The 18,799-nt window shown below is 44.2% G+C and overlaps 1 protein-coding gene across 4 annotated transcripts in view; it reads left to right on the forward strand.

Moving 5' to 3' along the window:
* The first annotated feature begins 11,806 nt into the window (after positions 1-11,806).
* Positions 11,807-18,799, forward strand: part of MYBL1 (MYB proto-oncogene like 1) — a 61,273-nt gene continuing 54,280 nt past the window's right edge. For 2 of the 4 annotated variants that reach the window (XR_012847628.1, XM_075826170.1), the window contains exon 1: positions 11,807-12,371. Coding sequence is in view for 3 of the 4 variants with exons in the window: in XM_075826170.1 (XP_075682285.1) it covers positions 12,352-12,371 (20 nt within the window). In the remaining variant the exon portion in view is untranslated. The remainder of the gene's footprint in view (positions 12,372-18,799) is intronic. The other 2 variants (XM_075826172.1, XM_075826171.1) reach the window with 2 other exon arrangements.

An 18,799-nucleotide genomic window follows, 5' to 3' on the forward strand; every position in this document is an offset into this window, starting at 1 on the left:
TCCGGAGTTCAGTAGGGTAGTAAGACAATCCAGGATTTAGGCTCAGGCGATTTAGCAAAGTCAAGTATGTGTGCAATGGCAGGGGGTAGGGAGACGGACAAGTGAGCCCTAATCTACCCGCCACTCTGTCCCTGCCTACTTGCAACGACCCGCCCTAGGCGACGGGGTACAACTGGGCGGCGGTCCCTGCGCTCAGTAAGTGCACGACAAACACGACAAACATACAAAGGAACACAAGCAAGGAAAAGGGGCCGTTGCCCACGGCAACACCGTGAGCAACCAGAGTGGTGAACGAGCCGAGTCAAGCCAGGAGTGTGCGAGGTACAAAATGAAAAGCAGAAGAGTAGTCGGTAAGCCAGGGTCTGTATGGAGCAGGATCAAAAATAGCAGGAGCTGTAGCTGGGCCAGGAAACCACAAGGAAAGAATCACAAGCACCGAGGGACAGGAAGTGCAGGCTTAAATAGACCGAGGGCGGGAGCTAGCTGAGTCTGGCCAGGTTACGATAGGCTCTCCCACTCCTAAGCCTGCCAGCCTGAATGGTGGAAGCAGGAGTCAGTCTCAGGGATGTATTCTCAGGTGCTGACTGATTAGTTCTGGGAGTTAACCCCGAAGCTGTGCCTGGCAGATCCTTTACAATGTGATACAGTTCTGAATTTTAAGAGGGTAGTTAGACAATCGAGGGTTCAGAAACAACGAATGATGAATCGGGTATGCGGTATAGAGGATAAAGCCTTGCTCACACAGCGTGTATTTGGCGTGTTTTTGCCACGTTTTACGCGCCGAAAAACACAAGCTTTAAGCTTCTCATTGACATCAATAGGAAAACGCATTGTAGCGCATACAACGCTTTTATTTTACGTTGTTTAAAAAATGCATCATGTAAAAAAGCAGCATCAGGTCAATTCCTAATTATGCACCCAAAAAACAGCGCTTTGCAAAAACGCTAGCATTTTTGACGCGTTTACACGTTGTTTTTTTTGAGTGCCATGTCAACAAAGCTAATTCAAAAGAGTAGTCAGGACAAAAAAAATCAGGTCAAAACAGTAAGGTACAGGTGGAAACGAGCAAGAACATGTAGGGAAACTAACAATAACAAGCACTGAGGCCAACGTGCTGGCACGAATAAGGTGCCTAGCACTCTGACAGGTTAGATGTCCGTGCGCATTGCGCATGCACTGCCCGCCATCCTTACTGAGACATTCAGGTGTATTGCGGAAGGGTAGGTAGGTTACAGTTCTTGTCTGCTTGTTTTTGAAGGTAAACAGCAGTTTAAACCCTTAACCACTTCCTGACCAGAGGCTTTACCCCCCTTTCTGACCAAGCCCATTTTCAAGTTTTAGGCTATATTCACACCTCTCTGTATATGATGCCACACAGCCTCCCTGTATATGATGCCACACAGACCCCCTGTATATTATGCCATGCAGACCCCCTGTATACTATGTCACACAGCCTCACTGTAGATGCCACATCGCCCCGATGTGTATGATGCCACACCGCCCCGATGTATATGATGCCAATAAGCCCGACATGAATGCCCTACATACTCACCGATGCACCGCTGTGTTCTTCAGGTAAGGCCTCTCGTCTTCACGGGATCTGCAGCGACGCGATGACACATACTCACCGATGCAGCGCCGACTTCTCCTGGTCTGGTCACTAGTCTCACGGGATCTGCAAAGGTGAAGACGTCATCGCGCCACCTTCGCAGAACCCGTGAGACTAGTGACCAGACCAGGAGAAGTCGGCACTGTATCGGTGAGTGTGTGTCATCGAGCCGCCGATAGCCAGAAAAGTGATGCAGCGATGCAGTGCCGACTTCTCCTGCTCTGGTCACTAGTCTCGCGGGTTCTGCGAAGGCGGCGCGATGACGTCATCACTTTTGCAAATCCCGTGAGACTAACGACCAGACCAGGAGAAGTCGGCGCTGCATCGGTGAGTATCTATCATCGCGTCGCTGCAGATCCCGTGAGGACGAGAGGCCTTACCTGAAGAACACAGCGGTGCATCGGTGAGTATGTGTCATTGCGTCGCTGCAGATCCCGTGAAGACGAGAGGCCTTACCTGAAGAACTAGTAGTTCCCTTGCAAATCCCCATGTCACAGATCCGTTTTTAACGATTGTTACATGTATTGACAGCCGTTAAAAACTGATTAATTGACTTCTATGGGGGCCGTCAAAAAGGCCAAAAATAGGACGTCCTATTTTTGGACGGCCATTATTCATGGGCCGTTAAAAAAACGGCCGTGTGAATACACCCATAGAACATCATTGTTCTGAAAATGGTCGTGTGACGGCCGTTAAAAGAACGGCCGTCACACAGCCGTTTATCACTGTCGTGTGAATAAGGCCTTAGGCTATATTCACGCAATAGTAAAAAAAAAAAAAAAAAAAAGGCCATTAACCCCTTAGTGACCACTAATACGCCTTTTTACGTGATACACTAATGGGCTTTAGGCTAGGCTGACGCCTTTTCACGTCAGCCTAGTCTAAGTCCTGCACGGGTCTCCCGTGCAGGCAGGAGCCGGGGCTCTGCTGTCTGACGAAGTTTACTTCGATCGCGGCCGTTTAACCCGTTAAATGCCGCCGTCAATAGCGACCGCGGCATTTAACTTTGTTTACAGAGGGAGTGCGCTCCCTCTGTCACCCATCGGCGGCCCGCGAATGCAATCGCGGGTCTCCGATGGGGTGTCATGGCAGCCGGGGGACTGATAAAAGCCCCCAGGTCTGCCCTGGACATATGCCTGTTAGGACGCGCCGGAGGCACGTCCTAACAGATTGCCTGTCAGATTTACACTGACAGGCAATAATGCTCTGGTATACGAAGTATACCAGAGCATTATAGCAGCGATCGGAACATCGCACAGTAAAGTCCCCTAGTGGGACTAATGAAATAAGTCGTCAAAGTGAAATAAAGATTATTAATAAAAAGTACAGTAAAAAAATAAATAAAACCATTTTTTTCCCTAAAAAGTGGTTTTAATTAGTAAAAGTGTAAAAAAAAAAAAAAAGTACACATATGTGGTATCGCCGCGACCGTAATGACTCCATTAATAAAGTTAATATGTAATTTAAACCGCAAAGTGAACACCGTAAAAAAAAAAACGCAAAAAACGATGGCGAAATTGCCATTTTTTTCCATTGCCCCCCAAAAAAGTCATAATAAAAATGAATCAATAAGTCCCATGTACCCCAAAACAGTACCATTCAAAACTACGTCTTGTCCCGCAGAAAACAAGCCCAAAAAATCACTACATTGATGGAAAAATAAAAAAATTACGGCTCTTGGAAAGCGACGATGCAAAAACAAATAATTTTAGTTCAAGTATTTTTATTGTGCAAAAGTAGTAAAACATAAAAAAACCTCCACATATGTGGTATCGCCGTAATCGTACCGACTCATAGAATAAAGGTAACATGTTATTTACGTCGCATAGTGAACGGCGTCAATTTAAAAACGCATAGAACAATGGCGGAATTTCCGTTTTTTTTTATAATCCCCCCCAAAAAGGTTAATAAAAGTTAATATAAAAATTATATGTACCCAAAAATGGTGCTATTAAAAAGCACAACTAATCCCGCAAAAAACAAGTCCTCATACAGCTATGTAGACGAAAAAATAAAAACGTTATAGCTCTTTGAATGCGACTATAGAAAAACGAATAAAATAGCTTGGTCATTAAGGCCTAAAATGGGCTGGTCACTAAGGGGTTAAAAAATGATCAACTGTCAGTTTTTCATGGCTGTTTTGCATCAGTGTGTCTCCAAATTTTCATCCTTTTCCAGGCGGTCTGTCCGTTTTTAATGGCCGTTTTATATCCTTTTTGCATTCGTTTGTCATGGCCATTAAAAAAAACTGATGTGTTTCATTTGTCAGGCTTTCTTTGTCCCAACCCCCTGAAAACACCCAAAGGAAGGTCATTGTCATGATTGTCTCACAGCCCCTCTGTAGATGATGCCACAGACCCCCCCCCCCCGTAGGAATTTTCAGGGACTGTCTCTGTATATTCTGGACAGTCCCAGAAAATTCACTACAGTTGACCACTACGTAGAATGCCCCCTACACTAGCGCCACACTACCCTTGTAGTGAGCGCAACAATACACTACATTTAACGTTTGGCTGCCCTACATACTCACTGATGCAGCGCCGCCTCTCATCTGCACGGGATCTGCCAAGGCCGCATAATGACATCATCGCGTCACCTTCGCAGAACCCGTAAAGACGAGAAACACCTGAAGAGGACGGCGCTGCATCGGTGAGTATGCCAACGATAGCCAGGAAGGGAAGTAGTAGTTCCCTTGCCAATCCCCATGTCACAGATGCGTTTTTAACATGTATTGACAGCCGTTAAAAACGGTTCTATTGACTTCCATGGGGGCAGTATGGCCTCCCCTGTAGATAAGGCCCCACATAAAGCCTCCCCTGTAGATATGCCACTCACACTTTTCAGTGGAAAGAAAACAACAACTTTACATACTCCACCTTGATTCCGTTCCCACACCATCCTGTGCCAATGCAGGCCTTCTCTCGTTTGAGCAGGTCTTCTGCGGCTGAACAATGGCACGGATTGGCAGGGCAGAATGACTCGCCGCGTCAATCAGCGTCTTTCAACAACGGATGCGGTGCGATGACGTCATCGCGCCGCTAGCATCGTTGAAAGGCGCTAATTGGCAAGACAAGTCATTCTGTCCTGCCAATCAGCGTTATTGTAAGGCAGATACAATTAGTGCAGGAGGGGATGACGGCGGCTGGTTTCAGTGGCACCACCGCCCCCTCAGAGAGGCATTAGGCCACTGGGCGGCCAGCAGGCGGCCCACTATTCACCGGCCCATCTGGCATTTGCCAGAACTGCCAGATGGCCAGTACAGCACCGTGTGGAGGTATTATTCAGTCACTATGTGGTAGTAATATGTGGTCATAGTGTGGTGGTATTATTCAGTAACAGTATGGTGGTATTATTCAGTCACTATGTGGTGGTAATATGTGGTCATGGTGTGGAGGGATTATTCAGTAACAGTATGGTGGTATTATTCAGTCACTATGTGGTAGTAATATGTGGTCATGGTGTGGAGGGATTCTTCAGTAACAGTATGGTGGTATTATTCAGTCACTAGTGGTGGTAATATGTGGTCATGATGTGGAGAGATTATTCAGTAACCGTATGGTGGTATTATTCAGTCACTATGTGGTAGTAATATGTGGTCATGGTGTGGAGGGATTATTCAGTAACAGCATGGTGGTATTATTCAGTCACTATGTGGTAGTAATATGTGGTCATAGTGTGGAGGGATTATTCAGTAACAGTATGGTGGTATTATTCAGTCACTATGTGGTAGTAATATGTGATCATGGTGTGGAGGGATTATTCAGTAACAGCATGGTGGTATTATTCAGTCACTATGTGGTAGTAATATGTGGTCATAGTGTGGTGGTATTATTCAGTAACAGTATGGTGGTATTATTCAGTCACTATGTGGTAGTAATATGTGTTCATAGTGTGGTGGTATTATTCAGTAACAGCATGGTGGTATTATTCAGTCACTATGCGGTGGTAATATATGGTCATGGTGTGGAGGGATTCTTCAGTAACAGTATGGTGGTATTATTCAGTCACTATGTAGTAGTAATATGTGGTCATTGTGTGGAGGGATTATTCAGTAACAGTATGGTGGTATTATTCAGTCACTATGTGGTAGTAATATGTGGTCATGGTGTGGAGGGATTATTCAGTAACAGTATGGTGGTATTATTCAGTCACTATGTGGTAGTAATATGTGATCATGGTGTGGAGGGATTATTCAGTAACAGCATGGTGGTATTATTCAGTCACTATGTGGTAGTAATATGTGGTCATAGTGTGGTGGTATTATTCAGTAACAGTATGGTGGTATTATTCAGTCACTATGTGGTAGTAATATGTGGTCATAGTGTGGAGGGATTCTTCAGTAACAGTATGGTGGTATTATTCAGTCACTAGTGGTGGTAATATGTGGTCATGATGTGGAGAGATTATTCAGTAACAGTATGGTGGTATTATTCAGTCACTATGTGGTAGTAATATGTGGTCATGGTGTGGAGGGATTATTCAGTAACAGCATGGTGGTATTATTCAGTCACTATGTGGTAGTAATATGTGGTCATAGTGTGGAGGGATTATTCAGTAACAGTATGGTGGTATTATTCAGTCACTATGTGGTAGTAATATGTGATCATGGTGTGGAGGGATTATTCAGTAACAGCATGGTGGTATTATTCAGTCACTATGTGGTAGTAATATGTGGTCATAGTGTGGTGGTATTATTCAGTAACAGTATGGTGGTATTATTCAGTCACTATGTGGTAGTAATATGTGTTCATAGTGTGGTGGTATTATTCAGTAACAGCATGGTGGTATTATTCAGTCACTATGCGGTGGTAATATATGGTCATGGTGTGGAGGGATTCTTCAGTAACAGTATGGTGGTATTATTCAGTCACTATGTAGTAGTAATATGTGGTCATAGTGTGGAGGGATTATTCAGTAACAGTATGGTGGTATTATTCAGTCACTATGTGGTAGTAATATGTGGTCATGGTGTGGAGGGATTATTCAGTAACAGTATGGTGGTATTATTCAGTCACTATGTGGTAGTAATATGTGATCATGGTGTGGAGGGATTATTCAGTAACAGCATGGTGGTATTATTCAGTCACTATGTGGTAGTAATATGTGGTCATAGTGTGGTGGTATTATTCAGTAACAGTATGGTGGTATTATTCAGTCACTATGTGGTAGTAATATGTGGTCATAGTGTGGTGGTATTATTCAGTAACAGCATGGTGGTATTATTCAGTCACTATGTGGTGGTAATATATGGTCATGGTGTGGAGGGATTCTTCAGTAACAGTATGGTGGTATTATTCAGTAACAGTATGGTGGTATTATTTAGTCACTATGTGGTAGTAATATGTGGTCATTGTGTGGAGTTATTATTCAGTAACAGTATCGTGGTATTATTCAGTCACTATGTAGTAGTAATATGTGGTCATTGTGTGGAGGGATTATTCAGTAACAGTATGGTGGTATTATTCAGTCACTATGTAGTAGTAATATGTGGTCATTGTGTGGAGGGATTATTCAGTAACAGTATGGTGGTATTATTCAGTCACTATGTGGTAGTAATATGTGGTCATGGTGTGGAGGGATTATTCAGTAACAGTATGGTGGTATTATTCAGTCACTATGTGGTAGTAATATGTGATCATGGTGTGGAGGGATTATTCAGTAACAGCATGGTGGTATTATTCAGTCACTATGTGGTAGTAATATGTGGTCATAGTGTGGTGGTATTATTCAGTAACAGTATGGTGGTATTATTCAGTCACTATGTGGTAGTAATATGTGGTCATAGTGTGGTGGTATTATTCAGTAACAGCATGGTGGTATTATTCAGTCACTATGTGGTGGTAATATATGGTCATGATGTGGAGAGATTATTCAGTAACAGTATGGTGGTATTATTCAGTCACTATGCGGTAGTAATATGTGGTCATAGTGTGGTGGTATTATTCAGTAACAGTATGGTGGTATTATTCAGTCACTATGTGGTGGTAATATGTGGTCATGGTGTGGAGGGATTCTTCAGTAACAGTATGGTGGTATTCTTCAGTAACAGTATGGTGGTATTATTCAGTAACAGTATGGTGGTATTATTCAGTCACTATGTGGTAGTAATATGTGGTCATAGTGTGCAGAGATTATTCAGTAACAGTATGGTGGTATTATTCAGTCACTATGTGGTAGTAATATGTGGTCATAGTGTGGAGAGATTATTCAGTAACAGTATGGTGGTATTATTCAGTCACTATGTGGTGGTAATATATGGTCATGATGGGGAGAGATTATTCAGTAACAGTATGGTGGTATTATTCAGTCACTATGTGGTAGTAATATGTGGTCATGGTGTGGAGGGATTCTTCAGTAACAGTATGGTGGTATTATTCAGTCACTATGTGGTGGTAATATGTGGTCATGATGTGGAGAGATTATTCAGTTACAGTATGGTGGTATTATTCAGTCACTATGTGGTAGTAATATGTGGTCATGGTGTGGAGGGATTATTCAGTAACAGCATGGTGGTATTATTCAGTCACTATGTGGTAGTAATATGTGGTCATAGTGTGGTGGTATTATTCAGTAACAGTATGGTGGTATTATTCAGTCACTATGTGGTAGTAATATGTGTTCATAGTGTGGTGGTATTATTCAGTAACAGCATGGTGGTATTATTCAGTCACTATGCGGTGGTAATATATGGTCATGGTGTGGAGGGATTCTTCAGTAACAGTATGGTGGTATTATTCAGTCACTATGTAGTAGTAATATGTGGTCATTGTGTGGAGGGATTATTCAGTAACAGTATGGTGGTATTATTCAGTCACTATGTGGTAGTAATATGTGGTCATGGTGTGGAGGGATTATTCAGTAACAGTATGGTGGTATTATTCAGTCACTATGTGGTAGTAATATGTGATCATGGTGTGGAGGGATTATTCAGTAACAGCATGGTGGTATTATTCAGTCACTATGTGGTAGTAATATGTGGTCATAGTGTGGTGGTATTATTCAGTAACAGTATGGTGGTATTAGTCAGTCACTATGTGGTAGTAATATGTGGTCATAGTGTGGTGGTATTATTCAGTAACAGCATGGTGGTATTATTCAGTCACTATGTGGTGGTAATATATGGTCATGGTGTGGAGGGATTCTTCAGTAACAGTATGGTGGTATTATTCAGTAACAGTATGGTGGTATTATTCAGTAACAGTATGGTGGTATTATTTAGTCACTATGTGGTAGTAATATGTGGTCATTGTGTGGAGGTATTATTCAGTAACAGTATGGTGGTATTATTCAGTCACTATGTGGTAGTAATATGTGGTCATAGTGTGCAGAGATTATTCAGTAACAGTATGGTGGTATTATTCAGTCACTATGTGGTAGTAATATGTGGTCATAGTGTGGAGAGATTATTCAGTAACAGTATGGTGGTATTATTCAGTCACTAGTGGTGGTAATATGTGGTCATGATGTGGAGGGATTATTCAGTAACAGTATGGTGGTATTATTCAGTCACTATGTGGTAGTAATATGTGGTCATAGTGTGGAGAGATTATTCAGTAACAGTATGGTGGTATTATTCAGTCACTATGTGGTAGTAATATGTGGTCATAGTGTGGAGAGATTATTCAGTAGCAGTATGGTGGTATTATTCAGTCACTATGTGGTAGTAATATGTGGTCATAGTGTGGAGAGATTATTCAGTAACAGTATGGTGGTATTATTCAGTCACTATGTGGTGGTAATATATGGTCATGATGTGGAGAGATTATTCAGTAACAGTATGGTGGTATTATTCAGTCACTATGTGGTAGTAATATGTGGTCATGGTGTGGAGGGATTATTCAGTAACAGCATGGTGGTATTATTCAGTCACTATGTGGTAGTAATATGTGGTCATGGTGTGGAGGGATTATTCAGTAACAGCATGGTGGTATTATTCAGTCACTATGTGGTGGTAATATGTGGCCATGGGGAGGAGATATTATTCAGTAATAGTATGGTGGTATTATTCAGTCACTATGTGGTAGTAATATGTGGTCATAGTGTGGTGGTATTATTCAGTAACAGTGTGGTGGTATTATTCAGTAACAGCATGGTGGTATTATTCAGTCACTATGTGGTGGTAATATGTGGTCATTGTGTGGAGGGATTATTCAGTAACAGTATGGTGGTATTATTCAGTCACTATGTAGTAGTAATATGTGGTCATTGTGTGGAGGGATTATTCAGTAACAGTATGGTGGTATTATTCAGTCACTATGTGGTAGTAATATGTGGTCATGGTGTGGAGGGATTATTCAGTAACAGTATGGTGGTATTATTCAGTCACTATGTAGTAGTAATATGTGGTCATTGTGTGGAGGGATTATTCAGTAACAGTATGGTGGTATTATTCAGTCACTATGTAGTAGTAATATGTGGTCATTGTGTGGAGGGATTATTCAGTAACAGTATGGTGGTATTATTCAGTCACTATGTGGTAGTAATATGTGGTCATGGTGTGGAGGGATTATTCAGTAACAGCATGGTGGTATTATTCAGTCACTATGTGGTAGTAATATGTGGTCATAGTGTGGTGGTATTATTCAGTAACAGTATGGTGGTATTATTCAGTAACAGTATGGTGGTATTATTCAGTCACTATGTGGTAGTAATATGTGGTCATAGTGTGGTGGTATTATTCAGTCACTATGTGGTAGTAATATGTGATCATGGTGTGGAGGGATTATTCAGTAACAGCATGGTGGTATTATTCAGTCACTATGTGGTAGTAATATGTGGTCATAGTGTGGTGGTATTATTCAGTAACAGTATGGTGGTATTATTCAGTCACTATGTGGTAGTAATATGTGGTCATAGTGTGGTGGTATTATTCAGTCACTATGTGGTAGTAATATGTGATCATGGTGTGGAGGGATTATTCAGTAACAGCATGGTGGTATTATTCAGTCACTATGTGGTAGTAATATGTGGTCATAGTGTGGTGGTATTATTCAGTAACAGTATGGTGGTATTATTCAGTAACAGTATGGTGGTATTATTCAGTCACTATGTGGTAGTAATATGTGGTCATAGTGTGGTGGTATTTTTCTGTAACAGCATGGTGGTATTATTCAGTCACTATGTGGTGGTAATATATGGTCATGGTGTGGAGGGATTCTTCAGTAACAGTATGGTGGTATTATACAGTCACTATGTAGCAGTAATACTATAGGCATGTCCCTGGTTAGCACCTGCTGTAAGAATACATTCACGTGCATCGGCACAGGACACCCCCCCCCCCCCCCCCCCCCCAATAATAATATGTCATTTATAACCATAATGCCCCCTTTTGTGGCAGAGGAGCCTTTGGAGCCACTTCGACACTAGGGTCCGGATGAAACTACAAACTCTGCACCTGTGACGCCCTTGTGTATTCATGTAATGCAACATCTGGCTGCGGCGATTCTAGGAGTATGTTCATACGCAGAGTTTTCAGGCGTATTTCGGGGACGTAAACGCCTCAAAATACTCCTGGAAAAAACATCTGGCCATTAAAATAAATGGGAAATACGGCGTTTAGTTCAGACAGGGCGTTTTTTTATGCTGCGGTTTTAAAGAACTGCTCGTAAAAAGGAGCATGCCAATTCTTGAGCGACTTTTCATTGGGTCAATGGAGAAACAGCTTCAAAAACGGCTGAAAATCAGAGGTGGTTTTCCCTTAAAAGCCGGTCTTCTTAAGCCGGTTTTTAATTTTGCATGTGAACATACCCCAACACTGAGAACGCACAGGAGGGATGACAGTGCATGAGAAAAGTGTAGCAGTTGCCTATAGCAACTACATTCAGTCATGTTTTAGAGGCCCTTTGGAAAATGAAAGCTGCGACCTAATTGGCTGCCACGGGGAACAGCTCTTTGCATCCGAATAGGTCATTATTTAGGATTTTATTTATAGACGCTCCTTCGCTGCGGTATTATTAAGAGTCTTGCGCATTTACGATGTACATTAGGGATAGGAGGAAAGCGGTTTTACATAACCTGTTTACAACGCGCAGACACTGACATTTGTAGACGTGGAACCTCCTATAGGTCTAGCGAGCGGAAAAATAGATCAGTGACTGACAGCTGTGGGTATCCAGCCCCGCCCTTTCATTTGACAGCCAGTCCCACCCCTTAGTCACACGTTCTGCAGCCAGCCAAGTCCACTAATGAGTGAGGGACCTGCGCTATGCCTTCGTTACAGACCGCACGAGCAGTGCAGTGCGCCCTTGTAATGTCACCTGGCATACATGACGCAGCGCAGTTCTGCGTCGCTGGGCTGTGGGAGCTGCTCTTCTGGCCGAAGAGGCCACACCGCGCATATTCAACCGCGTATCCTACCCACACCGCTCAGATAATGGCAACGCGGGAAAAAACCTGGATTCAAGCGAACAAGCCCCGCCCTGTTTTTATCATCTCTCCCTCCCCATGTGCGTTCATTGGTACCGCCCCTTTCAACAAAACTTTCTATTGGGTGACTGCGTAGGGCTGGCTGGTAGGCCACGCCCTCGTGTCAGCGGCGCTGGTGAGTGCGAGTGCCCGGGTCTAACATAGGGCTCGGGACAGGGGGAGCTCGGGACGTAGCCGTTGGCATCTTGCGTAGTTTACAATTGCTCGGAGACGTGGAGAGGTAACTACGGGGGTACGGGACCGCCTGACATGCTGCCTGGCACCTGTCGTGAAACTTATCGGTGGAGACTTTCTGTAGTACTTTATACACGTATATAATGGCTGGACGATCTCGCAGGTAAGAGCTGGGCACAATTCTCTGGGTATAACCATGCAATCAGTTGACAGATCAGTGTGTTGCCCTGGTGACCGCTGCCCATGACTGCATTGCTCATTACGCTGTTGTACCATGACACATGCTGATCTGTACTAGTCTGGGATGAGAATCGCAGCCTGATGCCCTCTAGCTGCCAGGAAACTACAAAACTCAGGATACACCCAGAAAGAAAATGATGGGTCTAGTAGTTCTTTTATGCCAGCCGGAAAACCGCGGGTCTCGGTTCAATTAAAAAATCGGTGTCCTGCTTGTGTCATCACCCGGTGTTTTGTGGTCTTTTCTCTATTCGTCACCAAATGCAAATTGTGATCCCTACCTTATTTATATAACCTGTATCAGTCTCACCCCTCATGTTATTATATCTGTAATACACACTATATACATCGTGTAAACAGTATATGTCGCCTAGATCAACAATACCCGACGACTTTACTGCAGCAATTCACCTGTCCGTGTAGACCGACTAAAGCTCAGCTTCTCAATGTAACATTCTGATCACATGCCCGGAATATTTATCCTATGTATGTATAGAGATGGGTATATATATATATATATATTTGTGACCTCTATCTTCTATAATATCTAGTCTTCCCCGTCAGCATCCTGTCTAAACATCTGCCCATTAACCCCTGCAGTTTGATAAATACATCTCCCTGTCTGTCACCTGCTGCTGAGTCTTCCTCTGCACTGGTGCCTGTGTTATTTGGCTCATCCATATCCAAGACCTAGGTAAACCTGTTGAGGATGGGTATATAGGGTATATAGGTAGGTGCACTATGTACTGTGATCTTGGCTGTAATGTCACAACAATGAATGTTGTGTGAAGTCCTCGGTCTCTACCTGCTGCTGGACCTGATATTTGGATGTGGTGTAATATTTTTTTATTATTTCGATGTTGTAAGTAAATATTGGTTTTCAGGCAAATGAATAAGTGCTGGAAAAAGTTCCGCAGGAGCATCAAATAATATATAATAGCAATGTTTGCTAGACTGGCAGCGGTGCCATGTGCAATGATATTGTGCCCATTCTTTCAGACTGTCAGACTTTGTTACAGTGCAGATCAAACAGTTTGTTTCTCTATTTTTTATACCTCCCTCACTATTTTTTTTACATTTAGAAACGTATATTTGGTCTATAAATGTTATAAATCTATAAATGTTATTGTTAAAAATTCAGCTGTTATTTGAATGTTTTTGCATTTTTTTTTGCATCTGTTTTCTGTGGTCCGAAAAGCAGTTACAAATGGCCATTCTAATATTAGAATTTTATTTTATTTATTTGGTTACCTGACCAAAATAATGTTCAGATTTTTTTTTTGAAGGCCAATATTATCTGAATTTATGGCATCTTGTATACAAATGGCCTAAATGGCATTTTACCAATTATTATTTTTTTTGTCCACAATGTACACTTTGCACATCCTAAGAAGTGTCCTGCACTTCTTTGACGCGGGCGTATTTTTACTCGCCGTCTTTTGGCAGCGACGCGTAAAATTACAGGTCGTCTGAACAGAACATCGTAAAACCCATTGCAAGCAATGGGCAGATGATTGCAGACATAATGGAGCCGTCTTTCCAGGCGTAATTTGAGGCGTAAAACGCCTGAATTACGTCTGAAAATGGGTGGTGTGAACATACCCTTACTAGGCAAGAGTACATGGTGTTCGCAAAATTGTATTATTTGACACACTTTCTACACTCTATCGTTTTGAAAGTCTAGAAAAGCAGATGAGGCTAAAAAGTTTTGTAAAATGGGCCAAATTTATGTGCTAAATCGTGCACCATTTTTGTGGTGCAAAATATTGTTGTAAATGTATGCCAACTGTGAGGTGGTGTAAGGAAAATAAATGTTTCTACCATGCCCAGAGGGCTGCACCAAATTTACCATGTCGCATGGAATATTTTAATTAATTTGGCAAAATTTGTGCCATTTTCGTAAACTCCTAAATGTATGTATCTTATAACACCATTGATTATTAATGTTGCAGAATGCATTTTTTTTAACTTAAATGAGGTCTAATAAGCTTCATCATTCTAAACATATTTTGTGATCATTACATAGAAATCTATACATGGATTGAGTACTATGAGTAGTAGTGACTGAATACATAGTTGTAAAGATTATTTAATCATATGTTATCTGACTCTAATTTATCATGGATTCCTCTTAGTATAAATATCAATATTCTCATGGTTGGCCGTTCTATCAATGCTTGTGTTGGGACACACTTCGTGAAATTGGATTTAGTTTTCCCATTCGAATCCAGATCATCAGTGGTAGAAAAGTATTTTGACTTGGTAACCACACATTTAATAAGCCGTCATAAAGCACATCCTTTCCAAGCTTCTTTTCATACTAGCTGCAATTCCGCAGAAACCCCAGTGTAATGTAGCCCTGCTATTATGCATAATTCATGTGTGTGTGTCTAGGATGTTTGCACAACCCAGCGCCTAAGCGTGATCCAAGATGTGCAGTGAGGATGTTTATTGTGCAGATAAATTACAAGTGTGTGTGTTTGTATATCTAGCTCTGACAAAAGTATTGGGACACCTACAGGAGCTTTTGTGACATCCCTTTCTAAATCCATAGGCATTAATATGAAGCTCATCCCTCCTTCGCTGCTAAAACAGCTTCCACTCTTCTGGGAAGACTTTCTACAAGATTTAGGAGTGTGTCTGTGGGAATTTTTGCCTATTCATTCAGAAGAGCATTTGTGAGGTCAGACACTGATGTTGGATGAGAGGGCCGGGCTCCCAATCTCCATTCTAGTTCATCCCAAAGGTGTTGGATGGGGTTGAGGTCAGGGCTCTGTGTGGCCCAGTCAAGTTCTTCTACATCAACCATCTTCCAACCATGCCTTTATGGATCTTGCTTTGTGCACTGGGGCACAGTCATGCTGGAACAGAAAAGGGCCTTCCCCAAACTGTTCCCATAAAGTTAGAAGCATACAATTGTCCAAAACGTCTTGGTATGCTGAAGCATTAGGTTTTGTCACGGGCACAGGGTATGTGGACCCACTAGGCCGCTCCGCCGTAGCGGGGAGGCAGCTGACCAGGTCACAGTCCATGCGGAAGTAAATGGCAGACAGTAATGCTTGGGTACCTGAAATAGTCCGGGGCTGTGGCTTCAGCACGGATGGAGGCAGGTGCGGCAAGTGGCGCCAGACGTGGCGGGCAGTATCCGATGAAGCGGTAGACACTAGACGTGGCAGCAGACACTTGGCGTGGCAGAAGACACTTGGCGTGGCAGATGGCACTTGATGTGGCAGATGGCACTTGACGTGGCAGACACAGGAACAATACGGAATACAGGAACGGTAACAGGGCACGGGTAACAGCTGGAACGGGAGACAATAAGGAACCATTTGCGAGACAGACTGGGAAAGACTAACAACGCTCAGGCATCGAACTAGGGGGCTGGACCCCTCTTATAGCCCAGGGTACTCACGGGTCAAAGGTCGTTCAAGATGTCCGGTGCGCGCGCTGCCCCTTTAAGAGCGGGGACGAGCGTGCGCGCGCACCCTGCGGGCTCCGGCGAAGGTGAGTGGATGCAAGCGCTGGCGTCTCCTGAGGAGGAGGCTGGGGCCAGCGATTGCCGACTCGTGGCTGCGGCTGTCAGCGAGAGGCTGGAGCGGACAGCCCGCAGCCACGGACATTACAGTATTCCCCCTCTTACGCCCCCTCTTCTTGGGACCGGAGCGAGAGAGAAACTTCTTTAGAAGAGTAGGGGCATTGAGGTTCTCCTCTGGTTCCCAGGACCTCTCTTCGGGACCAAACCCCCTCCAATCCACCAAATAAAAGGTCTTTCCTCTCACTATCTTGGTGTCCAAGATCTCCTTGACCTCAAAGATGTCCGAGGAGCCGCTGGGAGCAACCGCAGGGCTGGGAGCCTTGGAATAGCGGTTTAGGATCACAGGCTTCAGGAGGGAGACGTGGAAGGAGTTAGGAATCCTGAGGGTAGGAGGCAGCCGAAGCTTGTAGGTGACAGGGTTGATCTGCTGCAGGACCTCCAATGGTCCAAGGAACCTGGGAGCGAACTTGTATGAGGGCACCTTCAAGCGAATGTTCCGAGAGGACAGCCAGACTTTAGTCCCCAGAAGATACTGAGGCGGCTCTCTTCTCTTGGTATCTGTCTTTCGCTTCATGCGATCTACTGCCAGCAAAATAGAGGACCGGGTCTGTTGCCAGATTTGCAGGAAGTCCCCATATGCAGAGTCAGCAGCGGGAACCTGAGATGAAGTCGACACAGGAAGAGGGACTCTGGGATGTTGACTGTACACGATGTGAAATGGAGTGGAGGTTGTGGACTCACTTGTGTGGTTGTTATATGAAAACTCGGCCCAAGGAAGAAGCTGTACCCAGTTATCGTGCTGAGAAGAGATGAAGTGGTGGAGATAATTTTCCATGATCTGGTTGATCCTCTCAACTTGCCCATTGGATTGGGGGTGATAGGCAGAGGAAAAGTCCAAATTCACATCCAGGGGTTTACAGAGTGCTCTCCAGAATTTAGAGGTAAACTGAACCCCCCCCGGTCGGACACGATGTGAAGAGGCAGGCCATGCAATCGAAATATGTGCTGAATGAAGAGACTCGCCAGTCAGGGAGCAGAAGGTAGGCCGGTCAGCGGGATAAAATGTGCCATCTTAGAGAACCGGTCCACCACCAACCAGATGGTGTTGCATCCTGCTGAGAGAGGAAGGTCTGTGACGAAGTCCATTGCGATGTGCTGCCAGGGGGCACTGGGTACAGGCAGGGGTTGAAGCAGGCCGGCAGGCTTGGAGTGAGTCACTTTATTAGAGGCACACACCGTGCAAGCAGAGACAAAGTCCAGAACATCCTTAGGTAGCGTGGGCCACCAAAAGTGACGAGTAATCAGGTCTTGGGTTTTACGGACACCAGCGTGCCCAGCTAGTTTAGAACTGTGTCCCCAGCGGAGAATTCTTTTACTGTCTGCCAACCGAACAAAAGTTCTCCCCGGAGGGATATTCCTAAGCTGCAGAGGATTGGCGGTGACAACGCAGGATGGGTCTATGATCGTCTGAAGGGACTCCACCGTGTCTTCCGTCTCAAATGATCTGGACAGGGCATCGGCCCTCACATTCTTGTCAGCGGGACGGTAGTTGAGCAGAAATTGGAAACGGGTGAAGAACAGTGACCATCTGGCTTGACGGGGATTCAGTCTTTGAGCGGACTGAAGGTAGGTGAGGTTCTTGTGGTCGGTGAAGATCAGGATGGAGTGAGCTGCGCCTTCTAAAAGATGTCTCCACTCCTCCAGGGCCAATTTGATAGCCAGTAGCTCCCGATCTCCAATGGAGTAATTGCGCTCAGCAGAGGAAAACAGTCTTGAGTAGTAGCCACATACTACTGCCTTTCCTTTGGAGCTCCTCTGGAACAGAAGTGCGCCTGCACCAACAGAGGAAGCGTCCACCTCTAGTGAGAACTGCTGAGATACGTCAGGGTGATGGAGGATCGAAGCTGAAGTGAAGGCTTTCTTGAGGCTAATGAATGCGGACTCTGCCTCTGGAGTCCACACCTTGGCGTTTACGCCCGTCTTGGTAAGGGTAGAGATTGGAGCCGTCAGAGAAGAAAAGTTTGGAATAAACTGCCGGTAGAAATTGGCGAAACCCAGGAACCGCTGTATGGCCCTTAGGCCTTGAGGACGTGGCCATTCCAGGACAGACTTTAGCTTCTCAGGGTCCATCTTAAGGCCTTGATCCGAGATGACATAGCCCAGGAAGGGCAAAGACCTCTTTTCAAAGGTGCATTTCTCTAACTTGGCATACAAGCGATTCTCTCTTAATCGCAAGAGAACTTGACGAACATGCCTCCGATGAGTCATCAGATCTGGGGAGAAAATTATAATTTCATCGAGATAAACTACAACACACATATAGAGGAGATCTCGGAAGATATCATTAACGAACTCCTGAAATACTGCGGGAGCGTTACACAGTCCGAAGGGCATCACTAGGTATTCGTAGTGCCCATCGCGGGTGTTAAATGCCGTCTTCCATTCGTCACCCCGGCGAATCCGGATTAGATTATAGGCCCCCCGCAGATCTAGCTTGGAAAAAATTTTGGCTCCTCGTATGCATTGAAACCGCTCGGAAATAAGTGGCAACGGGTATTTGTTCTTGACCGTGATCTGATTGAGACCACGGTAGTCAATGCAGGGTCGGAGAGATCCATCTCTCTTTTTAACGAAGAAGAAGCCTGCCCCGGCCGGGGAGGAAGATTTTCGAATAAAACCCCTCTCCAAGTTCTCCTTGATATAGGCTGATATCGATAAAGTCTCTGGCAAGGACAGAGGATATACTCGTCCACGGGGAAGAGAAGCATTGGGAACCAGTTCAATGGGACAGTCATAATTCCGATGTGGAGGCAACGTCT

Source organism: Rhinoderma darwinii, chromosome 5 (assembly GCF_050947455.1).
Source record: "Rhinoderma darwinii isolate aRhiDar2 chromosome 5, aRhiDar2.hap1, whole genome shotgun sequence".
NCBI lineage: Eukaryota > Metazoa > Chordata > Amphibia > Anura > Rhinodermatidae > Rhinoderma > Rhinoderma darwinii.